The following is a 16357-nucleotide window of genomic DNA, read 5'->3' as shown; positions in this document are numbered from 1 at the left end:
CAGAGTTCTGCCAAAGGTGCTGGGTGGAATCACAGACTATTGCATATTTTTAGAAAATCAGGATAAATTATATAAATTATATATTTAAAAAGAGATCATCTATTTCATTAACTCGACAGGATAATAAATAGATAAATAACAAACAGTTGATTGCCATTAGAAAAATGTGATTCTTAAATTACATTTACGTTATATACATGTACAATATGCACAGAGACACAATCAGATCCTCTGGCGGGTCTGGGACTTCTCAGGACACAAACTCAAAGGGCGGTTCGTTTTCTATGTTGTTGAAGGAAGATTTGCTGTTGAGTTTTCTGGGATCCTCTGGGGTCCACACTTTGGCTGTTCGGATAATATTTTGTTCTTTGAGTTGTTTTTCATCAGTCCAAGAGAGAGAGTGTCCTGCGAGGGGAGGGAGGCCATAATCCGGGTCGCTGGGGGAGGGGGACCCTGAGGGGGTGAGAAGAGAAAACAGACTGTGAATGTCCAACTCTGTTCCCAACGGTGCCCTCCGGTCCGTTAGGACCCCCTCTTGGGCGCCTGGACAGACAGGCGTCTTAGGTTCCATTAGAACGACCCTCTTCCTCCACCCCTCAAGCCCCCAGCGCCTCCACCCCGCAATGCCAGAAGCTGCAATTCTGTCGGGGACACGCACCCTCCGAGCCATGGTCAAAGTGGCGAAAAAAAACCTCAGAAACGCCAGCTCGCTCTCAAGGTGGCTGGTGCCCACGACCCGTCCGTCCGTCTGTCGGTCAGTCGGCTGGTCGGTCTGTTCACCCAGCCCCTCCGGGACCTTCCCGTGCCCGTCCCCGTCTCCCCCAGCTGGGAGGCGGACGCACTTACGGGTGCCCCGATGGCAGATGATGACCTTCTGGACCTGGCTGCCCGGGCTGTCCCCGCCCAGGCGCCCGCCGCCGCCCGGTCCCCCGCCACCGCCCGCGCCGCCGCCGCGCAAGGGCAGGTCGGCCTGCACGAGTTCGCTGAGGAAGTTGATGTAGCCGATGGCCAGGCGCAGCGTGTCCACCTTGGAGAGGCGCTTCTCGTAGGGCAGCGTGGGGATGTGCGAGCGCAGCCCCTCAAAGGCGTCGTTTATGGACTGCATGCGCCGCCGCTCGCGCACGTTAGCCGCCTGCCGCAGCTGCTGCAACTCGGCCTCGGAGCGCACGCGCCGCCGCCGCCGCGCCGCCGCCGCCGCCGCCGCGCCGCTCAGGCCGCGCAGCCGCGCCCCGGGGGACAGCACGGCCGGCCCGGCGCACGGGTAGGCGAGGCACGAGGGCGGCGAGCCGGGCGAGTAGGGGAAGCCGCCGGGGGGCGCCCCCGCCTCGCAGCAGTAGCCGCCACCACCGTCCTCCGGCTCGCCGGGGCCCCCCGAGGGCGGCGGGGCGAGCGCGTGCGGAGCCACCGAGGGCGCGGGCTGCAGCAGCAGGCACGCCCCGTCGCGGTAGCAGTACTCGTGCAGCTGGTGGCTGAGGAACTCCGCCTCGGCCTGCTCGTCGGCCAGCAGCTCATCGCCGTCCTCCAGAGGGTCCCGAGAGGACTGGTCGGTGAAGAAGTCCTCCTCCTCAAAGTAAGGGGACGGGAAGGCGTCCAGGCCCCCGGGGAAGTGCTCTAGCAGCACCGCGTCCATGCTCTGCGCCGCCGAGGGCCCGGGGGACTGCTGGCCTGGGGTGAGGGTGGTCTCTGGAAGTTTGCTGCGGCAGTTCGGCCTTGTCTGGCAGCCCCGCCCTCACGGTCCGGCGCGGGAGGCGGCGAAGACTGCCCGCCCGCTTCCAGCCCCCGGCCTCCCTGGGGAGCCCGCGGCCGCTGCACTCTGGCCGACGCCGGCGCTGCGCTGGGGAGGGCTGTGCCGGCTGGCTGGAGCTGAGGGCTGGCACGCGAGGATTCTTATAACTACATCCACAGGCGCGTGCCAGGGACCCGCGGCGCCAGCCAATCACCGAGTGCGGGGTGCCGGCGGGGTGGGGGCCGGGGAGGCTTTCCGCCCGGTGGGAGCTCCCGGGGCGGAGGGGAGGCGGGGCCCGCGCGGCCCGGGGCTCCTGCAGCCTCTCCCCGCCGGCTCCTCGGCCGAGTACCTGCAGGACGCGCGGCTCCAGGGGCACCTGCGGCCCCCGGCGCCCGCCCGCGCGCGCTGCGCAGAGCCAGGCCCTTCCGCGGGGCGCCTCCGCGCAGCCACAAAAGTTCCTAAGGGCGCGTCCGCGGCCCAGGCGGCGGGAGCTGATCGCGGGCGGAGCTCGCTGCTCCTTGGGGGTCGGCGCAAAAACTGCTGGCAGCCTGGGCAGTCCAGGTGGTGCGTTTCGCCACCCCCATCCCCGGAGCGCGCAGGCCTCCGGCCTGGGTTCCATTCCCGGCCTCTGTCTCGCTGCCGGACCTTTCCAGGACTCTGGTCAAGTTGGCACAGTGTGTGCCGCTGGGGTTGGAAGGCGAAGCGATGCAGCTCGCAAGGCGTTCCAGGCGCGGCTCGGGGTCGAGGGGCGCGCGGCTGCGGGGCGCTGCTCGGGATCCTGACTCCGGTGTCCGGTGCTCCGCGGCCGGCCTCGCCTCCCTCCCCTCCCTTTCCCCGCCCGCAGACAGATATAGGGACGCTGGAGGACGCCTTGGAGAGCGGCTCAGAGGGGCACGTTTCTTCTGAAATCAAATCGGGACCCTAGGGGTCCGGGGCAATAAAACCGGATACAAAAGGAGTCAATTGAGTCTTCTGCTCTGGAGCAGTCAGGAGGGAGGGCATAGAAGTTAAAGGGCAGAGTGGGAACCCTTTTCAAAGTCTCTCACCAGAGCCTCTCACTTTCTGACTGGGAACTGGGACCATCCCTGAATGATTTTTTTCCTTCCCGGCCTTTAAAAAAAAATTTTTTTTTAAACCAAACACAAAACATTTGTGCTCTGGCCCATAACACACTCTATCACAGACTACGATTGCAACACGAATTCCTCAGTTGAAAAGTAACAAAGAAAGACTTTCAAGGTCGAGGTAATTCTGTTAAAAGCCAAGCCCCAGAGAGTTCAGAAGTGCAGCCGACCGCGCGTGTTCTCTCAACAGAAGACCTAGAGTCACTGCCTCCCTGGCTCAGCCTCTTCCTTTTTCAGACACTTGTCCCACCAGAGGCTTTTGAGGCTTCTCAAAAGCCAAGCCCATGTCTCTTAGAACAGCGATTTCAACACGCTTCTTGGTTTTAGACATTACATTGTATTTAAGTGAATTCTGAGACCAAAAAAATTAAGGGCAAAAGATATATAAGAAGACCAGAGATTACCTTACCTTGAACGGCCAAGGACACCAGAGAATTTTAACCCAAAGACTTACTGTTTTTCAGCAAGTTCTTTCCTGTTAGCTCATGCCCTTCCTAGTGAGGTGATAAACTGATGCAAATGTGGACGGTTTCCCTGTGTCCGACCCTGGGCTGCAATTTCCTGTATTTAGATTGACCTTTCTCACCTCAAAGGGAGGGAAGCTGTTTGCGGGGGAGGAGGTCAAGACCCCGGATCCAGCCAGCTGCTGGAATTGGGCACCCAATTCTCTTTATGTTTAAAAGACCCTCCTCCCCTCCCCTCCCCTCCCCTGGTTAGATTAAAACCCAGTAGGGACATGGCTTTGAATCAATCCGAGCACTTGGAGGAGTAACAACAGATGACCAGACTTCAAACCCTTATCCAAAATATTGATAACCAGTCTGTGGAGGAAAGACTGGGATTCCAGCCCACACAGGCTCTCTTCAAGAGGCCTTCTCTGATAGATCTAGATGGCTCTTGGGAAAATGTTTGCATCATGGATATGCGGGGGGCGGGGGCGGGGGCGTGGGAGGCGCTGGGGGAAATGGGAGTCAGTAAGCGTGTATTGGGGGATATTTTAACCCGATGTGATTTTTAACAGTCAGGGTCCCCAGAAAATCACCTTCTGTATGCTTGAGGAGTTTGTGGAAGAGTCCAGAACTTTACCTTGGACACCCAAGCGAGCTATGGGGAAGTCCAGTGCTGGCGGGAAACCTTACTGTCCTGTGAGGCTGAGCAAAGCTAGCATGAAGCTTCTGGGCAGCTCCTGGGGCTGCAGGGATGAGCCTGGGGTAGGAGGCAAAGAAAAGAGAGTCATTTGTTCCGGTCAGAACCCTCCTCGCCCTCGCCCTCCCCATCCCGAACCATTATCTTCCCCTTAGAGAATTGCTGGCTATCTGCAGACTGGTGCAGATGCTGATACGGGGACGCTGGTGCAGGCGTGCATGCTTACACACACACACACACACACACACCCTGTCCTTAAGTAAGACATGATTGTTCTTTTCTCTACTAAAAAGAAGAAAGGCTCCACTGCTAATAAAGGAAATTTTCTCTGGGTCACTGGAGGTCACAACAGTGTGGACGGCTGCCCTCTTCCCCTTGAAGCAACAGGTCGGATGAGAAGGCTGGGATGGAGCCCTGTCCTGCCAGGCTACAGGCCCCAGCTCTCATTCCAGCCCATCCCTCCACGTGCCCTGGATCCCCAGGGCAGTGGGGTGGGGGGCATGGAGAGGAACAAGAACAAAAGGTTCCAGGTACTTCAGGGCAGAGGGACAGGGCTGGTCCCAGAGCCAGAAGCCTCTCCACACTTCACTAAGTTCTAGCTTCTCCGCTCCACCCTCTGTCCTCAGCAGAGATGTCCCCTAACCTTGTCCCCCGCCTCAGTGTAAAATAACATCCATCCCCTAAGGTTAAGCAGTGGCAAAGTGCTTGATTCTTTTTAGGACCAAATCCTAGTGAGGCACTGAGATTTTTTCAAGTCTTTCCAAGGGGCTCAGTGGCACCTGTCATCAGGGCCCAGCAGACTCCTGCCACACCGCCTTTGAGGCTGTTGGAAGCCTGATCTTGAGGCTGTCGGAAGCCTGAGGCCATCTTCAAGTTTCTGGGTTCCAGGGGAACATCTGGCAAGGGCCATGGGGCACTGAGGAAGCTTTGCTGTGTCCGTCTGCCTGTTTGTCCTTCTCTTTCCCTCACATGCTCGCTGTCTCTCTCAGCTCTCTCTCCCTCCCAGGGGTGGCATGGACCTGAATACTTGCTCATTGCTTTCCCAGCAAACATTTCTAGAGTCTTTCTCTGGCTTTTAGGAACAATGACTGGAGCGTTGGAGCCCGGGTCCCTGACTCCTTCCCAGGATGGATTCTGGGCAGAGAGCACCCATGAAGGGTGGGGCCTCTGGGCCCTCCATCCTCTTCTCCCCCTTCATATGGCTCCACAGTGTTCGACACCCCTCAGTATATGTCCTCCCTGCTGGAGCCCCAGGTCCCCAGAAACGGGGTGTTGTTGTCTCCCTGCCGGTGTCCCACGCTCCTCGCTTAGTGCTTGCAAGCCGGCACCTGCAGATGTGACTGGTGTCTGTCTCCCACCTTGAAAATGGTCCCATGTTAATTCCTCATGACCCAAATTGTCCCCGTCCCCACTCAAGAACACAGAGGTGATGTCAGGTGGCTGGATTGCCCTCACCTGTGTCTGTTTCCCCTTTCTTTACCCTCCCCCTCCCTCCCCCCTTCCTGTGAAAACTTTTTCTTCTCAGTTGAGTGCCCTCATCAACCCACCCTTTAACCCTACACTCTTAGGAAAGGGTTTGGAAAATAGAATCATGGGGCTAATGCTGAAAGGCCTCTGAAGCCCAGAGAGGTTCAGTGACTTCCCTAAGGTCGCACAGCAGGTTACCATCAATCTCAGTCCACCCCAGCCCAGTGCTGGTTCCACTGGCTGCTGAGACCAGATTTTAGCCTTGCTTCCACCCACTCATGAAAGGTGTATTTACACTGATGTGCGATGTAGTCAGTCAGACCCCGTTCTAAGCCGGCCCCAGTTTACCAAACACCATCTTCCTGGCCTCTCCAGAGTCCTGGCTACACTGCAGATTCCAGCACCTCCTGATGTGCTGAGGAAGGAATCACTGAATGGTGCAATTTCCAGCATAAGACAAAGGATGCAGAACTAAATACGGGCTCATGGGACTTTCTCTGGCCCCCAAAGTCACACTGTATAGATTATGGATGATTTTTCCACTCAGAAAGTACACTCTGATCAGGTGACATTTTATTCCATCCTGGAAAGGACTGGCCTAGGTAATGCTGAAAACCTCGACACCACTTCAAAAGTCTTCCTTGAACTAGCCCCGCCTACCTGTCATTCTCTTCATCTTCTCTTTACTTCATTCTCTTTTTTTTTTTGCGGTACATGGGCCACTTACCGCTGTGGCCTCTCCCGTTGTGGAGCACAGGCTCTGGACGCGCAGGCTCAGCGGCCATGGCTCACGGGATCAGCCGCTCCGCGGCATGTGGGATCTTCCCGGACCGGGGCACGAACCCGTGTCCCCTGCATCGGCAGGCGGACTCTCGACCACTGCGCCACCAGGGAAGCCCTCTTTACTTCATTCTTTATTAACTTAGCATCTCTTCCAATGCTACGATGACCTCTCTCTGGTTTTCTACAGTCCTTTCCACTAGTTTGAGCTCCTTGATTTGACAATCTTATATTTATTTGGAGATCTTATATTTATTGTAAGATAGGTAGAAGGAATAATACGAAGGCTAGACAAGATGGAGATGAGCATTTTGGAGGGCTTTCACTCATGTTTATCACTTACTCTCATAATTCCGCAAAGCTGAGGGGCATCCTCCTTACTTCAACCGGTGAATAGATGGGTTTCGGCCATAAACCCAGGGCGCACGGCCCGTCAGAGAAGGGGACTGGGTTACACACCAGATTGGCTGACTCCATACCTCATTTGCCTTCCATAGCATCTTCTGGCCTCTTCTTTGTCTCTACACTGAACGTAGCTGATTTTTTAAAATATAAATTTACTTATTTGATTTTATTTATTTTTGGCTGCATTGGGTCTTCGTTGCTGCATGCAGGCTTTCTCTAGTTGTGGCGAGCGGGGGCTACTCTTCATTGCAGTGCGCGGGCTTCTCACGGCAGTGACTTGTCTTGTTGTGGAGCACGGGCTGTAGGCATGCGGGCTCTAGAGCACAGGCTCGGTAGTTGTGGTGCACAGGCTTAGTTGCCCCACGGCATGTGGGATCTTCCCGGACCGGGGCTCGAACCCATGTCCCCTGCATTGGCAGGCAGATTCTTAACCACTGCGCCACCAGGGAAGCCCAACGTAGCTGATATAATACGATTTTCACATGGATTCTCTTGTTTGTTAACACAACACTGTGTGATAACTTGGGCAGGTGTTTTTTTATTTGCAAATGATAAGATTCAGAAAGGTTAAGTCACTGTCCTGGAGTGACACAGCTGGTGCCAGGGAGCCATGAGTGGAAATAAATAGATTTCCAGCACAAGGGTGATGGGGGTGCCAGCATCATTTTCTAGGGTTTCCCATCAGACATTCTCTGCTCTGAAGCTACTCAGGCTGAAGTAAAAAGCTGGGCCGTGTCCCATCTGGGAATGAGGGCGGGAGGCTTGTGGCTGCCACCAACCTCAGGGAAAATCCCAACGTCCAACACCCAGCTCCTTCCTTCTAGAAGGTCCCGTTGTTAAACATTAATCTTTGGAGGGTGAAACACCGAAATGCTGATATAATTATCCAAATAAGTATTTTCTGTCATGCCAAGGTTTCTTTGATGAATAGCAAAGTTTCTGAGCTTTGTCCTTCAGTCTTGTTATTCCAAAAGGTGTTTGGTCTTTAGTTAAGGTAAACACTGCAGGTCATTTTTACCAGACTTCTGTGTCTTGGCCTCCATAGTGAACAATGAAGAGGAAAAAAAAAAAACGAATTTAATAGAAACAGGAACTTTGAGCTTTTTTCTGTTTGTTTCTCTTTAAAGCTATATGTTTTTTCTGGCTTCATGACCATCTGTAGGGCCTTAATTGAATTATGGTGCATTTGTATAATGCAATATTCAGCTGCCATAACAAAATGAGAATGCTTTTGATGTAATGATGTGAAATGATTTCCAAGATACATCGTTAAAGAGAAAGAAGCAAGAGTGGCTAGTATACTCCCACTTGCATTTTTTTTTAAAAAAAGAGCACAGTGACTATATGTGAGCACATTTGTTTATGCAGCCAGCCGATATCTCTAGATGGATACTCAAGAAACTGATGATGTTAGCTGCACTGAAGGAGAAACTGAGTGGCTAATGGATAGAATTTTTCCTTGTATACTCTTTCGGATCTTGTGATTTTTGAAATATATGAACATATATGCAGAATTTAAAAAAATTTTTAAATTATGATCTTTTAAATTAAAATCTTTTTAAAGATTTATTATTATTTTAAAACAATTTTTTGGGCTGCGTTGGGTCTTTGTTGCTGCGCGCGGGCTTCCTCTAGCTGCGGCCAGCGGGGGCTACTCTTTGTTGCGGTGCGCAGGCTTCTCACTGTGGTGGCTTCTCTTGTTGCAGAGCACGGGCTCTAGGTGCGCAGGCTTCAGTAGTTGTGGCCCTCGGGCTCTAGAGCGCAGGCTCAGTAGTTGTGGCGCACGGGCTTCGTTGCTCCGCGGCTTGTGGGATCTTCCCGGACCAGGGTTCGAGCCCATGTCCCCTGCGTTGGCAGGGAGATTCTTAACCACTGCTCCACCAGGGAAGTCCTAAATTATGATTTTTTTTTTAAAATAAGGAATTTCTTTTAAAAGAAAATGTTTGCAGTTTATGATCCCTTCATATAAGCCCTGGAGAAGCCCTCCAGAAACATTGGATATTATTAGCTTGTGCCATCTTCAAAAAGCGGCAAGAACCCTCTGGCAGGTGGGACCAGTGAGGGCTGGCTGGGGCAACCAGGCACGCAGGGTGCCCTGCAGGTGGACCAGGTCCTGAGTGAGCCTTCATGTAATTGTCTAAGTCCCACCTACAGTGCAGTTGAAATGGGATGGCATGGGATGAATGAAGTGTCATTCTCTGCATGAGATCAATAGCAAACAAAATTTAGAGGGATTTGACAACACAGAGGGAATTTAAAATTACTCATTAAGGCCCCCACATCGTCTGCGTTGTCCACAGCTCCGCAGCCTCCACGTGACTACTGCTAACATTTTGGCCTGTTTCCTGCCATGTATTTCTATTTTCATATCTTGCACTTTTCACTTGACTGACTCTCATCATCACCATTTCCTTATACCTTTACTGACAGGCTTGAACAGTGGCGTGATGGTTCGTCGTAGGACTTTACCGTCGGACAATTTCATTTTCGCTTAAGCACCGCTCACTCCTGAGAACTCACAGTTGAGGTGGTACTTTGCGCATCTCTTGAAATCACCTTTGTGTTTTGCCCGTGCGCTGACTTTCTTCCGTGCTTGGCAGGTCACTGATTGTGATTCCCGCGTAATTTTTTCTCCCTCGCCTCAACGATACCTTAGCTTTCACGCCTACCAGTGCTCCTGAAGATGTAGGCTATTGCAGTGGCATTTTTGTTCTTGTTCCTTAAAATCCTGCCTAGAGCAAAACTCTTCCTCAGCCCAGTGAACCTGTACCTGAAGAAGCTTATGCCAGCCCATGCCTGGTTCAAGCAGGGAAGTGCCTACTATTAGTCAAGAAACTCCAGTTACTTGGAAAAGTTCCCGAAAAGTCTGGAATTCAGTTTTCATGCTTGGACATTCCAAGAAATCAGCACCCCACCAGGCCCCAGGTTTTGCCACCGCAAGACTCCTCTCAGATTGCACACTGCTAGAGGTTTGAGCCTATTTTTGTCGCAGAGAAAGTAGCACCCCATCTTCCACTGCCACCCCAGAGAGGCGGGGAAGCACAGAGGTCGTGAGTATGGGCTCCGGAGCCTGACTGCCTGGATTCTGGTGGCTCTGCCACTGACCAGCCGTTTGGGCAAGTTAGCTAACCTACCTGGGCCTCTACTCCTGCAAGAAGAAATTATAACAATACTGCCGTGTTGGGTTACTGTGAGGATTGAGTTAACAAATATAAACACGTACCCAGTGTCAGGCACACGGTAGTATTTGCTCAATTTTATTTATTTGTCCAATTCTCTTTATTTATTTAGCAGTAGTAGGTTAATAGGTGCTCAGTAAACATTGGTGGAGTCGATGAGGATGTAGCATCAGTTACAAGTGGGAGCCCTATTAAGCAGGAAGGAGTCATTCTTGTTGGCTTCGCCCACCCCTACCTGAGCTCCAGGATTTAAAGTGGACCAACATCAAAAAAATCTATCAGGGCTTCCCTGGTGGCGCAGTGGATGAGAGTCTGCCTGCCGATGCAGGGGACACGGGTTCGTGCCCCGGTCCGGGAAGATCCCACATGCCGCGGAGCGCATGGGCCCGTAAGCCATGGCCGCTGAGCCTGCGCGTCCGGAGCCTGTGCTCCACAACGGGGTCAGGCCACAACAGTGAGAGGCCCCCGTACCGCAAAAAAAAAAAAAAAAAAAAAAATCTATCAGCAAATACTGAGGTTGATTCACTGCTGACACTGGAAGAGGCAGTGCACCTCTATTCAGCTCTTCTCACAACTTTTGGAGGCAGTTAGGGTTAGGCCTGGTGACGGTGTTTTGCTAATGCTCATGGTTATGAGTCGGGGATGGAAAAATGGTCCATTCACACAGGATGGCCCCCAGAGCAAAGCCTGTGAAGGGGCAGAGCAAGACCCCAGTGCTCAGCTGGACACGTTCACGCAGGCCCGTCTCTCCTGTTTCTCTTCTGCAGTGTCCTTCTCAGAGACATCAGTTAGACACACGCAGGGCCTGGAGTGCAGGAATGGGGCAGGGGCTGGTGTTCCCCACTCATTCCTCCATTCTCACCAGCCCTGCAGAGAAGCCAGACACCTTTCCTCACCGGCAAGGAAAAACAAGCCAGGCTTGTTAGAAGAAACAGTCGCTCTGTCATCTGCCCTCACCTCTGTAATCAGGGGGTCGTGTCTGTAGCCTTTTCCCTCTTCGCAGCAAAGGGACTGTTTCCATACCCAGGAGTTTGATTTTCCTGGTGAGGGTCCCGACCTATCACTGGACCCCTCTCATTTCTGTGGACCTCCGATTTTCTGGATCCATACTTCTTTTTTTTTTTTTGCGGTACGTGGGCCTCTCACTGCTGTGGCCTCTCCCGTTGTGGAACACAGGCTCCGGACACGCAGGCTCAGCGGCCATGCCTCACGGGCCCAGCCGCTCCGCAGCATGTGGGATCTTCCCAGACCGGGGCACGAACCCGTGTCGCCTGCATCGGCAGGCGGACTCCCAACCACTGCGCCACCAGGGAAGCCCCTGGATCCATACTTCTTAAATGAAGGTTCCACAAGTTAATTATGTCTTTTTTTTTTTTCAATTTTGTGACCATGTTCAGATGCTAATCTTGAAAAAACAATAACAAAGGGTGAGCATATTGTGGTCCACCTGGATGGGTATCCAAAAACCTAGCCCTATCTTTGAACTTGGAGCCTGAATCTGAGTTGACGTTTGCGTTTAAGATTGTGGTGGTGGGGGGCTTCCCTGGTGGCGCAGTGGTTGAGAGTCCGCCTGCCGATGCAGGGGACACGGGTTCGTGCCCCGGTCCGGGAGGATCCCACATGCCGCGGAGCGGCTGGGCCCGTGAGCCATGGCCGCTGAGCCTGCGCGTCCGGAGCCTGTGCCCCGCAACGGGAGAGGCCACAACAGTGAGAGGCCCGCGTAGCGCAAAAAAAAAAAAAAAAAGAGATTGTGGTGGTGCCAGTCTATTTTAATTGCTTCGGCCTAAAGAAGATATACAGATATTGTTGCTCGTGGCAAGAAATGAAATAACTACAAAACAAGCTAGATGAATAAAACTATCACAGTAGTTTACTTAACCTGGGGAGAAATGGATGTGATGCACAGTGGGTTGATTGAGGAGAGGGACCAACAACACGTCAGCTTCGGAAGTGGCAAATGCTGTTACTACACGGTTGTATCATATATCACCTTAAAGTTAATTTGAACTTTATTGATTTGTAGATTTAGAAAAGTTTTAATGTGTTTGGTGTTGCAGTTATATAAGAACAACACCCATAAAGAGTTTATACCAACTTTATATTGGCAAATATTTCAGCAATTTCCTTTCTAAAACATCGTTATTGAAATATAGTTCATTTACAATGTGGTGTTAGTTTTAGATGTACAGCAAAGTGTTTCAGTTATACATATACGTATATGTATTCTTTTTGACATTCTCTTCCATTATGGGTTATTACAAGATATTGAGTAGAGTTCCCTGTGCTGTATACCGTAGGTCCTTGTTGGTTATCTTATTTTACATATAGTAGTGGGTATCTATTAATCCCAAATCCATAATTTATCCCTCCCCGCCACCTTTCCCCTTTGGTAACCGTATTTTTGTTTTCTATGTTTGTGAGTCTATTTCTGTTTTGTAAATAAGTTCATTTGTATCAGGTTTTTTTAGATTCCACATGTAAGCGATATCATGATATTTGTCTTTCTCTGTCTGGCTTATTTCACTTAGTATGATAATCTCTACATCCATCCATGTTGCTGCAAATGGCATTATTTCATTTTTTTGTGGCTGATTAATATTCCATTGTGTATATATACCACATCTTCTTTATCCTTAAGCAGTTTCATTTTAATGATCATTTAAGCTGACACTGAGTGAGGGCTCATGAAAGCTTTTATCGGTTGTTGCGTTGTTTTTCTATGAAAAGTGTGGAGACTTTATATACAAGGACATATATGCATCTATGTGTGTATATAAATATGTGAATACTCACATAAACACATACATATCTTCAGAGTCAGGTTTGAGAAGTACTGTTCCAGATGATTATCAAATACATGTGTGTGGCTTCAGGTGAAGCGATAAGAAGGCAGAGAGGAAAGGGGGCAGGGAGTAAAGTAAAAAGGATGTGAAGCAAAATGAGAACGGGGAACAGGCAGGAGGAAGAGTCTGGAAGTTTGATAGAGGAAGTGTTTGAAATATGAAAGTGTAGAGGATGGAAAAGCGTGGAGGTTTGACTCACGTAGATCTGAGTTCAAATTCAAGTATCTGTTCCACTCTTCACAGTTGTTTGCTCCTGGATAAGTTATTAAAACTTGCTGAGTTTTATTTTCATTGGCTATAGACATGGGACGAAATAATAATATCTACCTCAAGGACTGCTGTGGGAAGTTAATGCAATGATGTATGTAAAGTATAGAGAGTAGGCACTCAGAGAATGCTAGTTTCTTCCTGCTTCCCTCTATGCTCAGTGGGTTAATCAATAAGGGTTTTTTTTCTTTCTTCCCCTCTGAGCTTATTAAATATAATTGACATATAACGTCGTATAAGTTTAAAGTGTTCAATGTGATGATCTATGTATATATTGCAAAATGTTTACCAAAATAAGATTAGTTAACACACCCTTTACCCCACAAAATGACCATTTTGTTGTGGCTGTTATGGTGAGAACATTAATGTTCTAGTCTTAACTTTCAAGTATACAAGATTGAATACATTTTTATTAAATGTCTATAAAGTACAGGAGAAAAAGATATGAATGAGAGGTGATATCACAGGCATTAAAAAAGCCTGAAGAGTCCTCTACCACTGGTAGCTTTCACCTTGAGCCCCGATTGTCTGTATAAAGGAGTCATTTTAAAGTAATCGTCTCCAGTTTTTTCTTTTCTGACTGCACATCTTGCATTATTCTGGATAAAGTTCTGGCTTCTGTAACAATTATCTAAAGATAATATAACATTTTTGTCTCTCTTGTAATAGTCCAAGTGTAAGCAACCCGAAGTTTAAAATCTTATTTATTTATTTATTATTTTTTGGCTGTACCACTCAGCATGCGGGATCTTAGTTCCCCCACCAGGGAACAAACCTGCGCCCCCTGCGGTGGAAATGCAGAGTCTTAACCACCGGACCTCCAGGGAAGTCCCAGCAACCCGAAGTTTATATGGTGGCTAAATGGGTTGGGGGTCAAGCTTCCTTGTAACTTGTTGCTCTATCTTTCTGAAACATGGCTTCTAACCTTGAGTCCCAAATGGCTGCTCTGGCTCCCACCATCATGTCTGCATCCCAGCCAGCAAGAAGAAGGAAAGAGAAAGGGCACACTCCTTTCCTTTTAAGATCATGATCTGAAGGTTGCACACATCACTGTGGTTCATATTCAGTTGGCCTGAGCCGTCACGCGGCCACGTCTAGCTACAAGGGAAGGTGACAAATGTGGTCTTGCGTTTGGTGGCTATACTCCCAGTTAGTACTTGGGGTGTTATCAAATAAGGAGAGAAAAGTATTCTGTGTGTTTGAGGACGGGGGAGGATTAGCTGTGTCTGACGCACCTTATCATTACCATTTTTGAGTATACACTCTACAGGTGGATTTATGTATATTATGTATATAAAATTGCATAGAAATAAGTGTGTATTAATACACTGCATACGTACATTGTTAAACATGCCCAAAAAGAAATTTTAAGAAGATGAGTAAAAATATATTAGAAGTTCTAAATTTTTCCCTGTAGCCCAAAGGAACATCTTGTTCACTTTGGAGACTACTAGTCTATATAATGCCAATCAGTTACACTTTTTTAAAGCTGAATTGTCTTTTTTTCCCCATATTATATACAAAGTTAAAAGCAATGTGGAAATACTGAGAAAATGTAAATATGCCCTGTTTTAAGCCTTACGTTATTTATCTCTTTAAGAAAGATGTTTTGAGCATCAGCTATGTTCAGTCACTGTGTTAAATGCTGGGGATCAGAGTTGCACTCTCTGTGCCTAATGCATTCTTGGGGTAGTAAGAGAGAGGAGAGGTGATTAGAATCCAGTGTAGTAAGGGCTGTCTTTGAGGTTTAAAGGCTCAGCACGAGAGTGAGGGGTTGGCAGGAGCTTCATAAAGGGAACAGAGTTGAGCTAGGTGAGTCTTGAGTGAGTTTGACTACAAGAGGAGGGGCAGAAGTATGTCCCTAGGAGGCTGAATAGATTGATGAAAGTAGAAGGCATGCAATAGCCCACAGTTTCCCCTCATTTAGGGACCTGAGTCCCAGCTACAGACTCCATCTCAAGCAAGCCCTGGGGCAGTGCATTTCAATGTGCCTTTTTGCATCTCCTTTCTTGGTCCTGCCTCCATCCCCGTTCCCCTCCCAGGCATGGTGTGGCCTCATGGTGACCACATCTATGCTCCACCAAGACCCGTGTTCTCAGAGAATGCTCAGTGCTCCAAATGATCCGTTCTGCCCTCGTTAAAAGCCAGTTTACTTCCCAGGCCATCAATCTCAGCGAGAGGCCACTAAGGTGTAAGCAACATACAGCAACTGGACCGTCATCTCTCTGGCATTTTATTAGTGTCCTTGAAAGGCAATGCCATCCATCACAGGGATGAATTCTTACAGTGTAGCCTACTGCAGTCATTTGAAAGCATCTTGGGGACAGTCAGAGATTGCCTCAAGAACCTAGAATCTCACCTTTATTTAGCCTTCACCAGCCTCCAAAACCCATTTCCCTGTATTTACCTCATGGTAGAACGTCTTCCTGTTTCCTCACATGCTCCTGGCCCTTGTAATTTGTTCAGGTGCTTGGAACCTACCAGACTGGAGGACAAACCCACTGTAAAAATCCAAGATGGAGCTAGGAAAATGCGCAGAGACTCCTAAGAGTGTTGAGATGTCCCAGGGCGAAGCAAAGCTCTGCGAACCATCATCCGTTTTATGACATTTCCCTGCCCTGATTTAAAGTGATGTGAGGGATTTATGTTGTCATTGACCTTACAGGTCCCTAGTGCTTAGGGAGCACTTTTCCTTTTCAGCTGGGCAGGTGTGAGAGAAGAAGGGAAAGCGCAGAAGGACCATATTATACTTTCTGGGTGCTTTACAACAAGAGTTAACCTGAAAAGTTTCCATCATAGGACATCCCATGTGATGGGAGCTGGACGGACAAGCCACAGACCTCTGTCTTCTTCCAGGCAGGTCATAAGCTTGTACCTCCCTGTCTTCTTTGAGGTGAGATGTGGCCATGTAACTTGCTTGGGTTAGTAAAAGATGAGTAGAAATGCCACGTCACTTCCAGGAGGAAGCTTTTTTCCCCCTTCATGCTCAATAGTGCATTTTATTGTTGTAATTTCCCTGCTACTTAAAAAAATATTATTATTAGTGATCCAAGTAACTTTTTTTTTTGCGGTACGCAGGCCTCTCACTGCTGTGGCCTCTCCCGTTGTGGAGCACAGGCTCCTGACGCGCAGGCTCAGCGGCCATGGCTCACGGGCCCAGCCGCTCGGTGGCATGTGGGATCCTCCCGGAGCGGGGCACGAACCCGTGTCCCCCGCATTGGCAGGCGGACCCTCAACCACTGCGTCACCAGGGAAGCCCCCAAGTAACTTTTAAATACGATACTTTCAGACTCAGGGTAAAAAGGACTATAAACAAATTCTAAACTGTATTTAGTAGGTCTGATGTTCACAGTGGTATAGGTTAGCAATTTTGAAACGAATTTCTGTGTGATCTAGGAATAAATGAACGAGTAAATATGT

The 16357-nt window shown here is 49.7% G+C and overlaps 1 protein-coding gene across 1 annotated transcript; it reads right to left on the bottom strand.

Annotated features, from left to right (window-relative positions):
• Nucleotides 1-250: 250 nt before the first annotated feature.
• On the bottom strand, nucleotides 251-1630 carry PTF1A (pancreas associated transcription factor 1a). Its single transcript, XM_065872918.1, has 2 exons — nucleotides 847-1630; nucleotides 251-453 (listed from the first exon to the last, which is right to left on the bottom strand). Exons 1-2 carry the CDS (start codon nucleotides 1628-1630, stop codon nucleotides 251-253), a joined length of 987 nt encoding a protein of 328 aa, XP_065728990.1.
• Nucleotides 1631-16357: the final 14727 nt, after the last annotated feature.

Source organism: Phocoena phocoena, chromosome 2 (genome assembly GCF_963924675.1).
Source record: "Phocoena phocoena chromosome 2, mPhoPho1.1, whole genome shotgun sequence".
NCBI lineage: Eukaryota > Metazoa > Chordata > Mammalia > Artiodactyla > Phocoenidae > Phocoena > Phocoena phocoena.
Note: the sequence above shows the minus strand (reverse complement) of the source record. Positions and strands in the feature narration are given on the sequence as shown.